General features: G+C 45.2%; 2 protein-coding genes across 6 annotated transcripts in view; one reads left to right on the forward strand and one right to left on the reverse strand.

The window, feature by feature from the left end:
* Window positions 1-20,261, reverse strand: part of CCR8 (C-C motif chemokine receptor 8) — a 155,116-nt gene that overhangs the window by 62,669 nt on the left and 72,186 nt on the right. The window contains exon 1 of one of the 5 annotated variants that reach the window (XM_082412925.1): window positions 15,116-15,203. The exons of the other annotated variants lie outside the window; for them this stretch is intronic. The gene's annotated coding sequence lies outside the window, so the exon portion shown is untranslated. Of the gene's footprint in view, window positions 1-15,115; window positions 15,204-20,261 lie in introns of those variants that run through there. 5 annotated transcript variants of the gene reach the window in all.
* Window positions 5-19,041, forward strand: CX3CR1 (C-X3-C motif chemokine receptor 1). Its single transcript, XM_082412966.1, has 2 exons — window positions 5-5,764; window positions 14,790-19,041. The coding sequence occupies exon 2, from the start codon at window positions 14,799-14,801 to the stop codon at window positions 15,873-15,875; it is 1,077 nt and encodes a 358-aa protein (XP_082269092.1). The 5' UTR covers window positions 5-5,764; window positions 14,790-14,798; the 3' UTR covers window positions 15,876-19,041.

Here is a 20,261-nt window from a genome sequence, read left to right on the forward strand (position 1 = left end):
ACAGCCAGACACTGCATGTATGTAAATTTCTGACTTGGGGTGGATTTCCTGCCTACTCCACTCAACCTACCAGCTGAGTGGCCTGGAGTTACTCTAACCTCCCTGGGCCTCAGTTTCCTGCCCTGCAAGGGAGATGGTGCCTATGGGAGAGTTTTGTAAACCGTGGCCTGAGCTGCACGTGCAGTCATGGTCATCCTTCTTATTGTCCCCATTCTGTGGGCTCGACCATATCAGATTCCCTAATACAGGAAAAGAGGGAAAACTCCCCTGTTGGCTGCCTGACTGTTAAGCTCCCACCTGAACATCACAGATGCTCAGACAGGGCCACTCCACAACAACAAAAAGACTAGCCCCACCCTCCCACATACACACCTGGACCAACACTGGTGATTGCTGCCCCGTTACCAGGGACAGCTCTAGCCCATTTCAATACTCCCACCACCCAGGCAAAAGTTATTAGACTCCCAGTCACTGAATTCCCCTGCTTCTTGACAGCAGCTGATCCAGAACGAACCCTGCCTTCTGTATCCCTCCAAAGACTCATCCAGCACAGGCCCAGATCCTTTAAGTCCCTCCCTACCCACCGTCACTCAAGAATCCTTACCGAGGGAGCATCTTGGATGGAACAGGACCACAGGGAGTAAAGAGGGTTCTAAGGGGACAGGTAGTTGTCTGTCATCAAAGCCCTGGAGACCCCAGGAGAAGGGGGCACATTGAGCGACCCCCCAGTGTGTGAGGCCTATAACCCACCCTCTCGACTCTGTACAGCTTGGTCCTTCTGGCCTGTCCTCCCAGGTGAATGCTTCACCAAGACCTCTTAGAAAGAGAGTGTTCCTTCCTCCATGTATCCCCAGAATGCAGATTTTTATTACCCTGTTTGGGACCTTCTTGCCTTGAATAGTAATTCTTCATTTCCTGAGGGCCCACAATATTCCAAGCACCATATGATGTGCTTTACATGTGTCACTGCTAATCCTCACACCATCCTTGCCACATGGATTATTAGCCTGATTTTTTACAATAAGGAAACTCAGGCTCAGAGAAATAACCTGACCGAGGCTTGAGTGGCAGGGTCAGGATTTGAACCATGACAATGTGACTCAGAATCATTGTGGGTCTGCAGTTCTTCACAGAACTGTAACACAAAGGCTTGCCAGTTTCACCTGCACATACCACTCCCTCTCAAGAATGCAACTGCTGCAGATTTTTTTTTTTTGTCAACAAAGGCATGTGCTTTGAGTAAAATCAAGGGGACTCCCACAGCCAAAAGCTGTCCTCTAGGCCTGTGCTGACTGCCTGCCCAGCCTGAAGCTCTGGGCCTTGGGGAATGCTGGGGAGAGGCGGAGACACAAGGAGGGAGAAGACAGTGCTTGGTGGACAGAGGCAAGACAGACCACTCCCCTGTCCTTCTGATAATTGCTGATTGCTCAATGTTCCCTGAGCTGTCTCTTTTTGCAACCTTGAAGTGTGGAAGCCAAACTGAGATCGAAACTGTGGAGGGATCGGGTAGAGACCCTGCCCTGTTCATCTTTATGTCACAAGCAACCAGCCCTATGCACAGGGTATGGCATGCAGGAGGTGCTTAATAAATACCCAATCAGTGAGTGAGCAAACAAGTGAGTCAGAGTGGTGATGCGTGGCATACATACAAAAGTGCAATACAGAATAGGGGTGGTTACCAAACACTACTTAAGAGTTAGCCTGCAAACGAAGACTTGTTTTGGAATAAAGGGACACTTTTGCTTCAATTTGCAAATAAGCCTGTACGACTTCTGCCTCATTCTACTGAGATTAAGAAATAATTCAACCCAAATGAGACTCCTGGAGAAGAATGACAGACACATTTTCTCTTTGTTTGTTTAAAAACTTTTTCCCAGTATTTATTTCCAGCTTTATTGAATATAATTGACATACAATATGTAAGTTTAAGTGTTTATGTGTAAGTTATTCTGTACTATGTGATGATTTGATACACGTATACATTGCAAAATATTTACCACAACAAGGTTAGTTAAAGCATCCTTCACCCTGTTCCCAAGTCCAAGCTTATACTGCTCTCCACATGAAAGCCCAATAAATTGATAGATGAGGTGTTGGGACAAGGAATAGAGACTTTATTTGGAAAGCCAGCAGACCAAGAAGATGGCCGACTAGTGTTCCAAAGAACCATTTTACCTGAGTGAGAACTCAGAGTTCTTTTATACTAAAAGGGGACCAGGTGTGGCTGGCCGTTGCAGACTTCTTGGCGCTGGCCAGAACCCGGAAGGGATGTGATAATCCTTTGTTCTTGTAGCAGTCCACATAGATCTGGTCATGATATTCCTCCAACAAGACAATTGTTATTCTCTGTTCTGCACCTTTTTATCTCTATATGAATGGAAAAGTGTTACATCTTTAAAGGTCAAGCCTGGGAGGCAGAGCCTTGAGAAAGGGCTACTATGTGTATTTCAGGCTACAGGCATCATTCTTTCACAAAGGTGCAGAGCCAGAATAACTAAGCATAGCAAACAGAGCACAAATGTGAGAGCTAAAGGAATAGATCCAATATGGTGTCAGGTTTGTTCTTCTCTATTACAATTCTCCCCTGTCAATGTCCATTCCACAATCTTCTGGGAAAAAGGGTGATGACCACTCTGGCTACTTCCTGCTGAACAGAGGCCATGAGGGGGTAACTGTGTAATGGAATTGATCAATTTGGGACTGGAAGTATTCCCGAGGCCCAGGCTGGGCATGAACAGTTTGCATTGGATCCCCTTTTTATGGTCCTTCACAATACTTAGACAAGCACTTGAATGTACATATAAACTTGGAATAAGGATACCCACGAAGCTCTGCGCTATGCTATCTTTGTATCTTTTTTTTTTTATACAGCAGGTTCTTTATATCTTTAAAGAGGGTTATTTCCCCTCTTTGGCCACACCTGGAGATAGTTTTATTAAAGCATTTCCTTTCTAACAAGTGGCTGTCACCAGTGTAGTGAAACAAAAGAGAAGAGCAAGAGTCATCATTACTTGTGTAGTGAAACAAAAGAGAAGAGCAAGAGTCATCATTACTTATCTGGTAAGAGGCTTGACTCGAAACAGCAACTTAAGATCTTCTAATGTCTCACAAGGCCAAGTCTATTTTTCTTCATCCTGTCCAGTTTCTAGAGGATTGAGTTCTACTTGGGTGTGGTAAATCCATGGTCTTATCCTGGCTAATTTATCAAAATGAGGAGTGGGTGTTCTGCAGCACCTTGTATGGTCCTGTCCACTTAGAGGCAAGTTGATGTCCCAGTCCTTGTTCTCTCCAGGTTTTGAGGAGGACTCAATCCCTGGGCTGGAAGGGGTGCAGTACCATCTCAGTTGGGTAGGTGGACCTACTGGAAGCAAATTCTTGAACAGAAGTTCATATAGGGCCCAATTCTTAACAGAGTTGTTGACTGCTAGGTCCTTTAAGACATCTACAGATTCTCCTGCCCAGGCAGACACCTGGAATGGCCTACCACACCATATTCCTGAAGGGCTCACTTCTGGGAGCCACTCTAATCCATAGCAGGGCAACTGGCAAGACCTTATTCCAAGTTGGTCTCCTGACATATTTTAGCAATGCTCTCTTTGAACATGTGATTCATTTTCTCAGTTTTTCCTGTTGATTGTGGTCTTCAGGCTGAATGTAGTTTCCAACAATATGCAATGCTTTAGATACCTGTTGGGTTATACTGGAGACAGTGCAACTGTCACTTTGAAGGGTGCAGGCAATCCAACTTGGGCAATAATTTCCTTAAGGAGGGATTTAACTACTTCAGATGTTTTTTCTGTCCAGGTGGCTTATGCTTCTACTCATTCTGAAAAAGTGTCCACAGGGAATTCCCTGGCAGTCCAGTGGTTAGGACTCTGCGCTTCCACTGCTGGGGGCCTAGGTTTGATCCCTGGTCAGGGAACTAAGATCCTGCATGCCACATGGCACGGCCAAAAAAAAAAAAAAGAAAAAGAAAAAGTGTCCACAAACACTAACAAGTATCTGAAGTTTCCTGCAGCTTGAGGTATTTGAAAGTCTATCTGCCAGTCCTCAGTGGGGCAGGCTCCTCTATATTGAGTTCCCACCTGGGGGTGTCTAGCAGCAGTCTTTGGATTATTTTTCACACAAATTTTAGCCTGGCCAAAGGCAGGGAAAGGTGGCCTGACACTGAGGCCAGGGGGAGACCGAGAAAGGAAATGGGGCAGTGGAGTTCCTCAAACGCCAGCAGGTCAGCCAACCCATAGCGCTGCAGTCCCAGCCACAGCTGGTCCTGGCCGGTGAGTCCATGCTGGGGATGGGGAGAAGGCAAGGTGGAAGCCTGCAATGCAGCCCCACCCTCAGGAGACCATATGAGACCAGGGGCACACTGGGCGCAAGCTGTGAGAAGGGCAGTGGGCAGCCAGGGAAGGCCTTGTGGGGGTGTGGTCACTGACCACTTGATAAACACGTGTGTTGAGGGCCCACTTGTGCCAGACCCTGGCTAGGTCCTGGGATAGGGATGGACTAGGAAGAGGCTTGGCCTTGAATATGACTCAGGCAGGTAAGGAAGTGGTGGGAAGGCAGTGCAGCCGAGGTGGCTGAGATACGAGTTACAGTCAGAGAACCAGCTGGCCAGGGCAGGGAGCAGGAGCACGGCCTGTACAACAGGGCCCAGCCAGCTGCCACATCCCGCTGGAGCAGCCTGTGCCACTGCCCATCAGATACAGAACTTGGGCTTGACTGCAGGGTATAGGGAATCACTAAATGCCTTGAAGGAGGGAGGTGAGGGGAAACATAATTATTAAGTATCCATCAGGTAACAGGCACTCAGTAGGTGTTTTCTGTGCCAACGCCTCTCAGACTCAATGTGTTTACCAATCTCCTAAGAATTTCATTAAAATGCAGAGTCTCTATATTCCATATCTTGTAATAACCTAAAATGAAAAAGAATCTGAAAAAGAATACATATATATTTGTATATGTATGTATAACTGAATCACTTTGCTGTACACCTGAAACACTGTAAATCAACTATACTTCAATAGAAAAAAATTTTTTTAATAAAACAATATAGGCATACCTTAGAGATATTGTGAGTTCGGTCCCAGACCACCACAATAAAGCAGATATCACAATAAAGCAAGTCACATGAAAAAAATAAAAATAAAAAAATAAATATACATATAGAGATGAATTTTCTTTATAACAAATAAAATCTATAAGGCATCAAAAAAATGCAAAGTCTAATTCAAGAGGCCTAGGTTGGGGGCCTGAGGTGCTGCATTTCTGATAAGCTCCTAGCTGGGATCACACTTTGAGGAGAAAAGCTGTAGCTCATTCAATTTGCACCCCAATGCTGTCCAGTGAGTATTATCGGCTCCTGTTTATTGGCAGGAAAACAGAGGCTCAGTTTCTGGGCTTGCCTGAAGGCACATCATTAAAGAGAGCTATACTGTTCCTGCCCTCCACCCATGTGAGGGAGATAACACAGCCCCTAAGTTATCACTCCCTCCAAGCCCCTCTTGGTCTGCCCCAGGCTTGGGTCTTCCAGGTCTGTAACTTCAGGCCCTCCTGTCCCAGCTGGCCTCCAGCCTGGAGTTTCTGAACTTGCCTGCGGCAGCATCTAAAGATAGTCTACCTCACAGGAAACCAGATACTATTGGCTAACTTTGCAATTAAAGATGCTCTCAGAGGGAAGGAAAGGGAAATACTCTCTGGCAGAGTCTGCGTGGGACAGGGCGGCTGATTGGCATATCCAGAGGTTCCCTTCCCAGGTCCAGCCCAGGTAGGAGCAGAGGACTTGTTCAGCACCTGTGGGCGAGCTGGGTGGGGCACTGTGGTCAGAGGTCAAAGTGGGTTAATGACGCTGGTTTGCTTTACATGCCAACAAGGGAGACGATTTTCCAGATGATGTTGCAGCCTAAATGTCCAAGGGGCTTGGGGGGGATGGGGGGCGGTGAGTAATTAGATCATTTATGACATGCTTAACATAGTGGAATATGATTAGAAGTGTTAGTAATTACATTTCAGGGACATGGAGAAATGCTCAAAAAAAGCATCATTTAAAATTGCATCTGCCAACTATTATATATGGAATGGATAAACAACAAGATCCTACTGTATAGCACAGGGAACTATATTCAATATCCTGTAATAAACCATGAAGGAAAAGAATATATATGCATACACACACATATATATATATGAATCACTTTGCTCTACAGCAGAAATTAACACATTGTAAATCAATTACAATGTCCTAACCACTGGACCACCAGGGAACTCCCTATTATTTTTAAAAATAATTTTATTTTATTTTTCTTTCTTATTCTTTTAGAGACGCACATTGAACTGTTTATGGGTGAAATGTTATGACATCTGGATTTATTTATTTATTTATTTAAAATTATTTATTTATTTATTTGGTTGTGCCGGGTCTTAGTTGCGGCACAAGGGATCTTTAGTTGCTGCACGTGGACTCTTAGTTGCGGCATGCGGGATCTAGTTCCCTGACCAGGGATTGAACCCAGGCCCCATCTCTGCATTGGGAGAGTGTAGTCTTAACCACTGGACCATCAGGGAAGTCCCTGAATTTATTTTTAAATAATCCAGTAGGGAATGAAGTGGGGAATAGATGAAATACTGATCATGAGTTGCTAATTGTTGAAGCTCGGTGATTAGTTCATGGGGGTTGTCTCTGCTTTTATATATGTTTGGAAATTGTATAATAAAAAGTTTTAAAAATAGCATTTGCATTTTCAATATAAATATACTCAATGTGAATATTAAAATATGCATAAAGATTGGATGGAAGAAGCTAAAAGCTAGCTGTGGTTGGTTCTGGGAAGCTGGATTGTAGATAGTTCTGAGTTTTTTCTTTCCTGTTTCTTCCATGCTTTTTTGTGCCATCTGCTTTTTTTTTTTTTGGCTGTGCCGTGAGGCATGTGGGATCTTAGGTCCCCGACCAGGGATCAAACCCACACCTCCTGCAGTGGAAGCTCAGAGTCTTAACCACTGGACTGCCAGGGAAGTCCCACCATCTGCATTTTTTATAATGAGCAACTATTGCATTTATAACGAAAATTATTTTAATAACAAATTCCTGACACACTTTGATGTTCAACATTGATGTATGCTGTTATCATCATTGTGAGGACGTTTGGGCTCAGAAGGTTTGTGTCATTGGAAAACATCATCTTCAGAAAGAAAGTATGAGTGGACACACATGTGAGTGAATTGTGACTCTTGGCAGGGAAGAAAATCTATACCACATCTCTTTAAATATCTTCCCAGGCCATCTTCATCTTTTTCCTTAAACCTATGTTCATCGGGAAACATAACACACTCAAAGGACAGTGTGCAGGTCAACAGCTTATAAATTGATCTGCTACCTAACCAACATCCAGGCAGCAGCAGAGAACCAGGCCAGCCCCCGGCAGCCTCCCTCAGGTCCCTTCTTGATCACCACCACTGCCCTCCCCAAAATCACCCCATTCCTGACTTTTATGGTCATTGCTTCCTTCTTTGTCCTTGTAGTTTTACCTCCTACATATTCATTCCTAAACACTGCGGATTTTCTTTGCCTGTTTCTGACCTTCACATATGTGGATTCATACAGTAGGTCTGATTCTTGGTTTGCATTTTTAAAATGCATTTCTACTGTAGGAGATGTAGATGCACACACAAAAATGTTCATGACAGAATTGTTCAAAAACTGAAAGCCACCCAGGGGTGCATCAGCATAGAACAGATAATAATCGTGGGGCACTTACACAGTGCAATCCTATTCAGCAATAACAATGAACAGACCATAGCCACAGCAATAGCATAGATGAGATACTACCAGAAATGCTGAGATGAATTTACAGATAAATGCAAAATTGGCCCATATCCACATGGCAGTTATCAAATGCATCACCACCAGACACAATTTCTGTTTCCATGAACAAGAATTATCACATCATCATCAGTCATTTGTAAATTAGCTCAGACAGTGAAAGGGGGAGATGGCCCCAAAGGGTGTGCTAGACAGGACACCCAATAAAGGTTTGTTTTGCCTATTAAAGCCTTTTATAATTTTTCCTTATAGATCCTCAGTGTAGAATTTGAGGCTCCTCTGTTTACCTCTCTTCTGCCTTCTCTCTGCATCCTTTCCTGAGCCCTCCTCTCAGACTAAAGTGAACTTTCCTGAAAGCTCCGGGAACAGCAACGAAGACCCAACGCAGCCAAAGTAAATTAATTAATTAATTAATTAATTAATTAATTAATTAATTAACTAATCCCACCATCCTCCTAATCCCACCATCCTCACTTCCTTCTGTTTCTGTATAGTCCCTCACACCCTCTCTGCCTGGCCGTGGACCCAGGAAACCTCCTTATGCTCAGACTCTCAGTGCTTTTGGCTTCAAACCACACCCCACCCCATGCCCACCGCCATCTTTATCAACCTGGAAGACCCTCCCAGCCTTTAAGACTCAGCTTAAATGGTCTGATCCTTGGGCTTCCCATCACTTGTCTTATACTGTTACTAAACAATAATAAAAATTCACAGAGACTATATCTTAGACATTTTTACCTCCACAGAATTGAGCACAGTGCCTACTGTTGGGGAAATAGAATGAAAAACAAAATCTCCAACCCAGAAAAATCTCTCCATGAATATGGTAGAGAAAGAAAACTCTTTCATTACTGAATAAGCATTAAATGTGATGTGCATCACAGGCAATCCGCTATGAGGTAGTAAAGACACAAAAAATCTCACCCTGGTATATGACCAGACACAACCCCTTACACACATGTTCTCAAGATACACAATAACTGGTGCTCAAGTAAGGGAACCTGACAGTCGCACACAGTTCATCCCACGTTCACCATGGTCATTGGGGTCATCATCTGTATTAGTTGGTTGGCTTCATCCAGAGGAGAAACAAACTTCTCATCTCTTTATGATCAGAGGTAGTTGTGTAACTTAGAGCCAGGTTCCTGCCCAAGTCAGGCTCCTGCCCTCCCCCTGGGACTGGGAGCCTGGGCACCTCAATATTTGCATTTCAAAGAGATGGCTCCCGGCTCTGAAACTGACAGAGGAAATGATCACATTTTCTAAAGGATATATATCCACATTTCAAAGAGGAAAGAAGGTACAATTACATGTTTTCTAAAACAAATACTCTAAGAAAAAGGAGGCAAGTGGACTCTTGTCCCTTATTTCCAACAGGGAGAATTAAGCCTCTTATTATTTTTTTTAGTTAATTAATTAATTAATTAATTAATTTACTTTGGCTGCGTTGGGTCTTCGTTGCTGTGCGTGGGCTTTCTCTAGTTGTGGTGAGCGGGGGCTACTCTTCGTTGCGGTGCGCGGGTTTCTCATCGCAGTGGCTTCTCTTTGTTGTGGAGCATGGGCTCTAGGTGCACGGGCTTCAGTAGTTGTGGCACACGGGCTCAGTAGTTGTGGCGCACGGGCTCAGTAGTTGTGGCACACAGGCTTGGTTGCTCCGCAGCATGTGGGATCTTCCTGGACCAGGGCTTGAACCCGTGTCGCCTGCATTGGCAGGCGGATTCCTAACCACTGTGCCACCAGAGAAGTCCCAAGCCTCTTATTTTTAATTTTTACTTGTCCTTACACCAGTGTATGGTAAAGATAATTAACAGATATTGGCTTAATCAAAAATTAATTAATAAGCAAGTCCATCTCTTCTTCAGTTATTAAAAAAAGAAAGTCATAAAGCATTTTCCTTTCTAAATTTCACAGTTTACTTTGAAAGAGATAAATAAATACCATAAAGGACTTTGAGGAGGAAAGCAGAGGGAGGTGTGTCAAACCAAGAACAGAGGCATGTCCTGTGAAGGGGTGGCTCACACACGAGCAGAGGGGCCTCACTCCATGTGTGGTTTTCTCCTGTTACTGGTCTTGGCTTGGGGTGTGTTTTGGCCCGTATAAAATGCTGGTGGGTGAGTCACGCCAAGTTGTTTTAGGTGGACTCTGCTGCAGGAATAGTCACTCAATCTACTTGTGTGGAGGATGGGGTGCAAGTTGTAAAATGTGCCCACTGCTCCTCAGCACGGAATTCAAGGCCCATCCATCTGCCCCTCTTCTGCCTTCTTGGCCTTGCTCTCTCTGCATCCTAAGGAGGGGTCTCATAAAAAATAGCTGTCATTGTAAATTGGAAAACCATCAGGTCCTTAAACTCAGGGGCCCAAGTAGCCAGGGGTGTGGGCTTGGGCCCAGACTGAGAACCTTCCTACATGGCCCAAGGTGAATTCCAGATTTGTCAGGACTCAAAATTAACTGATTCAGCTCTCTGTCTCCAAACAGAACCTCATCTGAATGCTGGCCGCCTGCGAGCCCAGAAGCTTTGCAGGCTGCTGAGCAGCCACTCTGTGGACACGAGGTCATGCTTCCCCTGACCCAGGACTCACGCTGCTCTTTAAGACTGTTTGTTTCCTTCTGTTCGGTCCTTGTTGGAAAACTGAGCACCCAGAGCTGGCCAGGCCCTCAGAGATGGTCCGGTCCAGCTTTCATTACATACATCAAGAAACTGAGGCAGAGCTGGAAGTGAGCTGCCCAGGGTCTGCCAGCTTATTTCAGGGTACGTGGACCCCTCTGAAGTACATGGCTCTGAAGAGCATCACTGTGTATTTGAAGACAGGAAATAAGCTGACCCTTTAGCCTTCAGCCTTTCCTTCTCCAGAGAAAAGGATTCCCATTTCTTCACCACCATTGTTGAGAGCTAGGTTCTGGGGGTCTGGCAGTGAGGACCACCTAGTCATGGCTGGAGAGGCAAATAATATCCCCAACCCCTCCATTTCTCACCCACCGTTTCACTGAGGGTCAGCCTTCTGGATCCTGAGTCTAGAAGGCAAAACCCAGGAAGAGTGTTCAGGGTCACATCATGAATCTTATCCTTTAAAGGGGGGTCACCTCTACTATTTTTCAGTTCTCACTCTAGAGACAGGGCCTGCAGTAACATGCAGAATTCCCCTCCAAGAGGGAAAGCATGGTGCAGAGCAGGGAACACGGCTTTGTGAAGAGATGCATCTGGGTTGAAATCCTGGTTCTGTTGCTCCCTTGGACAAATTACCTAAATCTTTCTGAGCCACTGGTGGTTATTTTGCAAGGGGGCAGAGTCATTTCCCATGAGGTGTTGTGGTGAGAATTAAATGGGGTCTTGTGTCTGGAGCATGACACTTGGCAGGTATCCAGGAACGGCAGCCTTCTCTCCTAAACTGGGGCTTTCCGAGGATAACCTCAGGTTCTAGAACCTCAAGAGATAGGGGTATCCCCACGGGGAAAGTTGGGATCAGGGATCAAGCAATTCCTGAGTTTTGTTTGGTCCAAAGGAAAAAAATTAAGCCTCACAATTGGCATTAGACTGAACCTCAAACCCGTGTGTACTCAAGGGCCTAAAAAGCCATAAAAAGAGAGCAAGGAAGGTAAACAAACAAACAAACAGAAGAAGACTCATTAAATCTAGAAAACTGTAAGCAGGACGTGAAGCCAAAAGAGAGGAGGAAGAAACACGAAAAAGACGCTGGGGAGAAGAAAGTGGATGGGGGCCAGCTAATGAGAGGGGAAGTGTAGAAAAGGGAAGCTGATTGGAAACAGTGGGTAATGATGACCAAAAAAAAAAAAAAAAAAAAGTTAAAAAATAAGTGAGCAGGCCTGAGAAAAGGAAGTGACCGGAGGAAGTAGAACAGGGTCGGCAGTAGAGCCAGCCTGGTGTTTTTTAAAGCAGGTTCTACAAAATTCATTTCAACTTGGGTATGAAACCCACGTGCATTCAAAGCTCAGCTTCTAGGTTCAGCCCAGACTCTCCCAGCTCAGCACCATTTAGTAAAATGTTGACTTAACAGAACAGAGGGTGAGGAGGCCCGAGGATAGCCGGGGGGACGTGTGCGGTGCAGCCTCAGTTAGTGTGGTGGGACCTGTGTTAGTGCTTCACTCCGGCACCCATCCTTTCCCCCTGCAATCCCGTCTATATGAACCTTGCTTAGTAGATGCTGTGAAGGCTTATTTCACTGGATTTTTAAAAAATTTTATTTATTTATTTTTGGCTGTGTTGGGTCTTTGTTGCCACCCGCGGGCTTTCTCTAGTTGCGGCGAGTGGGGGCTACTCTTCGCTGCAGTGTGCAGGCTTCTCACTGTGGTGGATTCTCTTGTTGTGGAGCACAGACTCTAGGTGTGTGGGCTTCAGTAGTTGTGGCACGTGGGCTCAGTAGCTGTGGCACACGTGCTTCGTTGCTCTGCGGCATGTGGGATCTTCCTGGACCAGGGCTCAACCCGGGTCCCCTGCATTGGCAGGCGGATTCTTAGCCACTGTGCCTTCACTGGATTCTTGCACTTGGTTTCTGGTGTCCTCAGGGGCTGGGAGGCCAGTGTGTAGCCTGAGTGAAAGCCAGTTGATCTCTGGCAGCCCTCTGACCCCTAGGCATTAGCCCTGCTCTTGTCTGCTACCAGGAGGCCCTATCTTCAGGCTCCTGGCCCAATCCTGGGACATCTCAGAGGACCCAGAAATAAAAGGTCCACCCAGCTCAGGCCCACCTTTCCTGAAAAGGTGCCTGGATAAAGCTATCAAGTTCTAGACACTTCATGTTATTACCTATATAATCCTCTCCGCAATTCTGAAAGGAAAGTTCTATATTTAATTCACTGCCCTGCTGAAGAGCTCCAGGGATATTCATGATGAGAGGATGGGGAAGGTGCAGCAAGAGCTTGGAAAAGGCCAGGATGTCAGAAATAAACAGGTGGCATGTGGCAAGGAGGTCCCCAGTCCCTCCCCTCTCCTTGCTAGGCACCTGGCTCAGGGCTGCCAAGTGTGTGCCCGTCCCCTTCTAGCCCACCTGCCCACTCTTCCCAGTGACCCAGGGACACCTGCCCGAAGATTTGTAGGAGGTCCCTGTGTGTGAGGCATGCCGCCAAGAGTAGAAATCAAACCCACCACATGCAGATTTGGCAAAAATCAAGCCAATCCAAAAGCACCAAGTTCCTGGGCTTTCGGGACTGAATACAGGCCCAAAAGAGATGCGAAACGATTTTTATTGCTCTTGGACTCCTCTCGAGGTCAACTCTGCCAGCTCCTGACCCGGGGTGGGGGGCGGGAAGAGGGGGGGCTACCTCCAGCATCCCCAACTTAGGACTACAAGGGCTTGACTGTTTGTGCTCCTACACAGCTGACTGTCTGGGAAGTCACCTGCACCAAGCGGCCACTCCCAGCCACCCAGCATCTCAGCTGAGCCATTTGAAACTGACATTTATGTCACTCAAAAATGGTTGCATATCAGCCATTTTATATGGTGCAACTTAACTTTTATTGATTAAGGTCATAGCCAGCGGCTCCTCTCTGAGAAAAGGGCATTGCAGCTGAACGCAAAGAAAGCATACAGTTCCCTGTGGCTGAGAACTCCATCCCAGCCTGAGACGGCCCAGGTCAGAAAGCCTTGGGCCACTTCGCCCGGAAGAGTCTGGGTGAGACGCAGAGCTGGGCTGGGACACTAAGCAGAGGCTGGGAAGGGAGAAGCAAAGCCCTGGCTGGGGGGCCCTCACCTTGGCAGAGACACCATCTTGGTGAAAACAGCATGAAAAGGATGTAGCGGGGTGTGGAAACTCCCCTGGTTAAAGAAGCATGAGCTTTGGTTTTAGTTGTGCTGAGTGGAGGCAGTGACGACCAGGAGGTGTGCACTGAGGTTTCTGAGGGCCTGTCTTGTGGTATCACAAGGAAGAGGAGTGGGTCCCAGAGGACCAGGGCAAAAGGGCTCCCCTTGCAGCCTCTGGAGTGAATCCTGGCTGAGAGAAGAGGGGATGGACAAGTGTCACTTCCCAACCTGAGCAGAAATGTCTTGTCTTTCCATTCTTGTCCAGAAAGAAACAGGAAAAGAACAGTGGGGGAGGCCAGGTCACAGTGAAGTGCAGGGCTGCTAATTATCAGATTACTTAGCCCCCAAGACCCAGGGCAGCAGGCTAACTGAGCACAGGCCTCCATCTGGGATCCATTAGCCCTTTCATGACTGCAAAGGCCTGGATGATGGTGACACTCCCTCTTGGAGTTGTAGGATGACTGACCATCCCAGTTGGCTTAGAACTGAGGGGTTTCCGACATGTGAGACTTTCAGTGGTAAAACTAGAAGAGTCCTGGGCAAATCAAGGCAAGGTAATCACCGTAGGGTGTCTGACTCTATGTCTTATCCCTTAAGGAACAGAAAGACTTAGTTGGTTCCAAGAGGGAGAGGGAAAGAAATGGCTCTCAAAAACAAAGACGAGGCTCTGGGTGCAGGTCTGCCCAGGCCTCCGCAGTGTCTAGGACCTCTCTCTTCAGTCTTCATGAAGGAGAAATGAGGGTCCAGAGGGCGGAGAGGTGGGAGAAAGGAAGGGGGTGGAGAATGGAAGTTTGGACTGGAAGTGTGATTTACGGCGTCCCCACCACCACACCCCTCTCCTCCCCACTCGCTCGTCCTCTCTCCCCCATCCACATCCTGGTCAAGCTAGCTATCTTTCAGACAGACTTTTGAAAATCAAAGAAAAAAAGATCTGTCTCAAGCTTCAAAAGGCTTAGATTCAAACGCTAACTGAGCCATTTACTGCATAGTTTCTGGCAAGTCACTGAGCCTCTCAGGGACTGGTTTCCTCTCTGTCAAAGGGGTCTGTTATAGCCTCCATCACAAAGATTAAACAAGATAGCACGCGTGACATTGGGAAACGTATTGGTTAGACACCCAACCAAATGTCTGCTTCTTCCAGTCTGCCTATGTAAGGAGCAGAATTCCAACTTTGTTTCTCTGAGAACTAATGCCATTACTTGTCTTCCTTTCTCATCCAGGTGCTCACCATGCCCACCATCTCCCCTGAATCAAGTTTAGAAGACTTTGAGTATGATGAGCTTGCAGAAGCCTGTGATATGGGGGACATCGTGGCCTTGGGAACTGTCTTCCTGGCCATACTCTACTCCCTTGTCTTTGCCTTTGGCCTGGTGGGAAATTTGTTGGTGGTGTTTGCCCTCACCAACAGCCAGAAGCCCAAGAGCATCACTGACGTTTACCTCCTGAACCTGGCCTTTTCTGATCTGCTCTTTGTAGCCACCTTGCCCTTCTGGACTCACTATCTTATAAATGAGCAAGGCCTTCATAATGCCGTGTGCAAACTCACCACCGCCTTCTTCTTCATTGGGTTTTTTGGAGGCATATTCTTCATCACCATCATCAGCATCGACAGGTACCTGGCCATTGTCCTGGCCGCCAACTCCATGAACAACCGGACCGTGCAGCATGGCGTCACCATCAGCCTTGGCGTCTGGGCAGCCGCCATCTTGGTGGCCGCACCCCAGTTCATGTTCACCAAACAGAAAGAAAACGAATGCCTTGGTGACTACCCCGAGGTCCTACAGGAAATCTGGCCTGTGCTCCGCAACGTAGAAATAAATTTTCTTGGCTTCCTGCTCCCCCTGCTTATTATGAGTTACTGTTACTTCAGAATCATGCGGACACTTTTTTCCTGCAAAAACCAAAAGAAAGCTAAAGCCATTAGGCTGATCTTTCTTGTGGTCATCATGTTTTTCCTCTTCTGGACACCCTACAACGTCATGATTTTCTTAGAGACACTCAATCTCTATGACTTCTTTCCCAACTGTGACATGAAGAGGGATCTGAGGTTGGCCCTCAGTGTGACCGAGACAGTTGCATTTACCCACTGTTGCCTTAATCCCCTTATCTATGCATTTGCTGGAGAGAAGTTCAGAAGATACCTTTACCACCTGTACAGGAAATGCCTGGCTGTCCTGTGTGGCCATCCCGTCCACGTCAGTTTCTCCCTGTCCCCGTCTGAATCACAAAGGAGCAGGCGAGAAAGTGTTCTGAGCAGCAATTTCACTCATTACACCAGTGATGGAAATACATCCATCCTCCTCTGAAAGCCTTGTCCCTCCAGCAAGCCTGGAGTTTCTGAGACTGACACTGAATAATGAGGACAGATTTTTAAATTTCTTACATGCAAGAAACAATGGGCCTGATGCCCAAAAGCAATCCTGAAAGCATTTTTGAGAATTGTGCTCAAAATCTGAATGATAAAGGATAGGCATGTTTCTTACTGCCAATGTCAGGAGTTTCTTGTTTACAAATTACAAAAATTCAACTCAGATTAATTTAGCCTGAAAAGAGGCAGTATCATTTGCATTGTAACATGGGCAAGGGGGTGGCGAATCCTCAGAGTGAGTGAAAACTAGAGACTGAATCTAGCTAGAACTTCCTCTCTCTGACTCTCAAATCTCTGAGTGGTAACAGAGATCCCAGACTCACATAACACAGCTTTGTCATCAGAGAGGGAATGAGACCTATATCCCTCTGGTCCCAAGGTCAAAATTCCCAGGGAAGGGCTCTGATTGGCCAAGTTTGTATCAGATTCTCATCCTTGGACCACGTGGCGGTATCCACAGGGAAGACATAGATAAGATGGCAGCTTCCATTCCAATCTTGTGGTTGGAGATGCGTGAAGACATATTTCCAAGAAGCTGGAGGGGTGGGTGCTGCTTTGATCAGATATAACAAGAGTTGCCCACCAACTTTACCATGTGTCTGGCCCAGCCCCACCCCGATCATACCAGCCAGCACACACCACCAGCCTCTTCTTCATTAAACCCCCTCTGTCATGTCCCCAAACCTACAAAGGTTCCCCAGCGCCTACTGCATCAAGTCCAAGCTCAAATGCCTGGCCTCTGACACCCTCCATCATGTGGTTCCACCAACAGATTCGCCAGTACCTCCCCTTCACAAAGGACTCCAGCCACCTTGTCAGTCAGGTCTCTTCAATCCGGCCGCATGCATCGCCACCTGCTCCAGAGCCCAGGGGGATAAACAGAAAAAACACTGGCCCAAACTGAGAAGGCATGGTTTCCAATCCCAACTCTATCACTTATCTGCTGGGTAATTTGGGGCCAAATGAACTTCAGTTTCCTCATCTGTAGAACGGAGATAATAGAACTTTTCATGTAGGAAGCATCCTTTCCAGCATGAGGAACCAGCCTCTAACTCTTGCAGGTTCCAACCCTCTTGTCTGGTTCCCAGACTTCAGCTTTTCCTCCACTTGGCACCGTGCTTAAGTGGTGCTGTTGACAGAGCTTGGAAGGGCCTTGCGGGCTCTGCTGCATGATGTAGCTCAGACACAGAGGAGGCTGGCTCCTACAGTGGCGCTAAATGGACACTCGTAGATATACAGGTTGATAGCCTTTCCTGACCCAACCCTCCCGGACTGCCTGGAACATTTCATCCCAATCAACTGGTGGCAACCCCATCTGGACAGAACCCCATCATTCATGCCACTGCCAACCTGGACAGCCAGGGTCCCAGGAGCAGTTTTCCCTTTCTCAGTAAACATTTGGGATGGACTGAAACTTTAAAGATTGAAAAACAATTGTGATGATGCTAAAGAAAATATCATCTATAATCTAACTACACAGTATCTTCATCTGCCCACCAGACCTCGTTCACACCCTCACGTGTTTCGAGTTGCGATCATAATGTACAGAAAGTTTCATAATCTGCTTTTTTTTTCTCTTAACATTAGGCCACAAATAACCCTCTGTTTCTATATAGTTTTGTAATGATCATTTCAGAAGACTCTGCCAGGTTGTGTACTCACTGAAGGCGTCTGACTCATTCTTCTATTTCTCACTCCTTGGCAGTCAGTATATTTGTTTAACCAATAACAGAATGAATTACGTTCCATCAAGATCATGTACTGTAACTTACTCATCATTACCCTATTAATAAACATTTCGCTTGTTTCCAATATTTAGAAATACATATTTTACAGCACTTTTCTGTATAATTTCCTCTCCCCTCTTCAATTACTTCCTTTGGATAAATTCCTTGCCATGGGGATAACTGGGCCAAAGGGCATGGGAACTTTTTAGCTTTTGACACATACATATGAAACTAATATACTGCAAAACCTTTATTGAGCATATATTACATGCAACATGTGAGCTCAGACCCAGAGCTGGTCCAAAGATCAGTGCGATAAGGCCTTTGCCTTCAATGTTTAAGAGGTGCTTAACATTTAAACATTTTTCTTATTATGATTAGATTGACTCTTTCCCAGTGAGGAAACTCATACTATGTTGCCCTTGCCATCTTGCTTTTTTTAGTCCCAGAATCACAGAATTGTGGGTGGTCAGAAATAGTTGAGTCCAAACCCACACTTGGCAGGTAGGGGAAAGGAGGTCCAGAGAAGGCCAGAGACTGGCCCAAGATCACACAGTGAGTTAATCAAGGAGGTACATAACTCTCAGTTTACTGACTTCTTCCTCCTCTTGATAAAACTATAGACCAATCTTATGGTGACTACAGTTAACAATACTGTGTTGTATATTTGAAAGTTGCTAAGAGAGTAGATTTTAAAATTTCTCACCACACACAAAAAAATTGTAACTATGTGAAGTGGTGGACGTGTTAACTAACCTTTTTGTGATAATCATTTTACAATATATACACATATAAAATTATATATAAAGACTTCATCAAAAAACCGTTAGAACTAATAAACAAATTCAGTGAAGTTGCAGGATACAAAATCAATACACAGAAATCTGTTGTGATTCTTTACACTAATAATAAACTATCTGCAAGAGAAATTAAGAAAATAATTCCATTAATAATTGCATCAAAAAGAATATAATACCTAGAATAAATTTACCAAGGAGGTAAAAGACCTGTATATTGAAAACTGCAAGACATTAATGAAAGAAATTGAAAAAGACACAAATAATGGAAAGATATTTCAAACTCATGGATTGGAAGAATTAATATTGGTAAAATGTCCACACTACACAAAGCAATATACAGATTCATAGCAATCCCTATTGGAATTCCTTTTCATGAAATAGAACAAACAATCCTAAAATTTGTATACAGCCACAAAAGACCCCAAATAGCTAAAGCAATATTGAGAAAGAGGAACAAAGCTGTAGGCATTATGCTCCCTGATCTCCAACTATATTACAAAAACTACAGTAATTAAAACAATATGGTATTGGCATAAAAAGAGACACATAAATCAGTGGGTCAAAATAGAAAGCCCAGGGCTTCCCTGGTGGCGCAGTGGGTGAGAATCTGCCTGCCAATGCAGGGGACACGGGTTCGAGCCCTGGTCTGGGAAGATCCCACATGCCGCGGAGCGACTAGGCCCGTGCGCCACAACTACTGAGCCTGCGCTCTAGAGCCCGTGAGCCACAACTACTGAGCCTGCGCGTCTGGAGCCCGTGCTCCGCAACAAGAGAGGCTGCAATGGTGAGAGGCCCGCGCACCGCGATGAAGAGTGGCCCCCGCTCGCTGCAGCTGGAGAAAGCCCTCGCACAGAAACGAAGACCCAACACAGCCAAAAATAAATAAATAAGTAAATAAATTAAAAAAAAAAAAAAAAAAAAAGATCGCATCATTAAAAAAAAAAAAAAAAAAAAAAAAAAAAAAAAATAGAAAGCCCAGAAATAAATCCACATATATATATATGGTCAATTAATTTATAACAAAGGAGCTAGGAATATACAATGGGGAAAGCACAGTCTCTTCAATAAATGGTGTTGGGGAAACTAGACAGCTACATGCAAAATAATGAAACTGGACCACTATCTTACACCACATGCAAAAATTAACTCAAAATGGATTAAAGACTTGAATGTAAGACCTGAAACCATAAAACTCTATAGAAGAAAACATAGGCAGTACAACTATGTCAAGACCTTGACAGAGGTCTTGGCAACGATTTTTTTAATCTGACACCAAAAGCAACAAAAGTAAAAAGAAACAAGTGGGACTACACTGCACTAAAAAGTTTCTGCAAAGCAAAGGAAACCATCAACAAAATGAAAAGGCAACCTATTGAATGGGTGAAAATAACTGCCAATCATATATATGATAAGGGCTTAATAACCAAAATACAGAAAGAACCCATACAACTCAATAGCAAAAAAAAAAAATCTAATTTTAAAATCGGCAGAAGATCTGAATAGACATTTTTCTAAAGAAGACATACAGATGGCCAATAGGTATGTGAAAAGATGTTTAACATCATTAATCAGTAGGGAAATGCAAACCGAAACCACAATGGGATATCACCTCTCACCTGTTAGAATGGCTATTATCCAAAAGATGAGAAATAATAGTTGTTGGCAAGAATGTGGAAAAAAGGGAACCCCTGTGCACTGTTGGTGGGAATGCAAATTGGTGCAACCCCTATGGAAAACAGTATGAAGGTTCCTCAAAAAATTAAAAATAGAACTACAATATGATACAGCAATTCCACT

Source organism: Balaenoptera physalus (genome assembly GCF_965194825.1).
Source record: "Balaenoptera physalus genome assembly, chromosome: 11".
Classification (NCBI taxonomy): domain Eukaryota; kingdom Metazoa; phylum Chordata; class Mammalia; order Artiodactyla; family Balaenopteridae; genus Balaenoptera; species Balaenoptera physalus.

Bases quoted from the DNA above. Each gene is read 5' to 3' on its own strand.
- CX3CR1 (XM_082412966.1), top strand. From the start codon at position 14,799: ATGCCCACCATCTCCCCTGAATCAAGTTTAGAAGACTTTGAGTATGAT.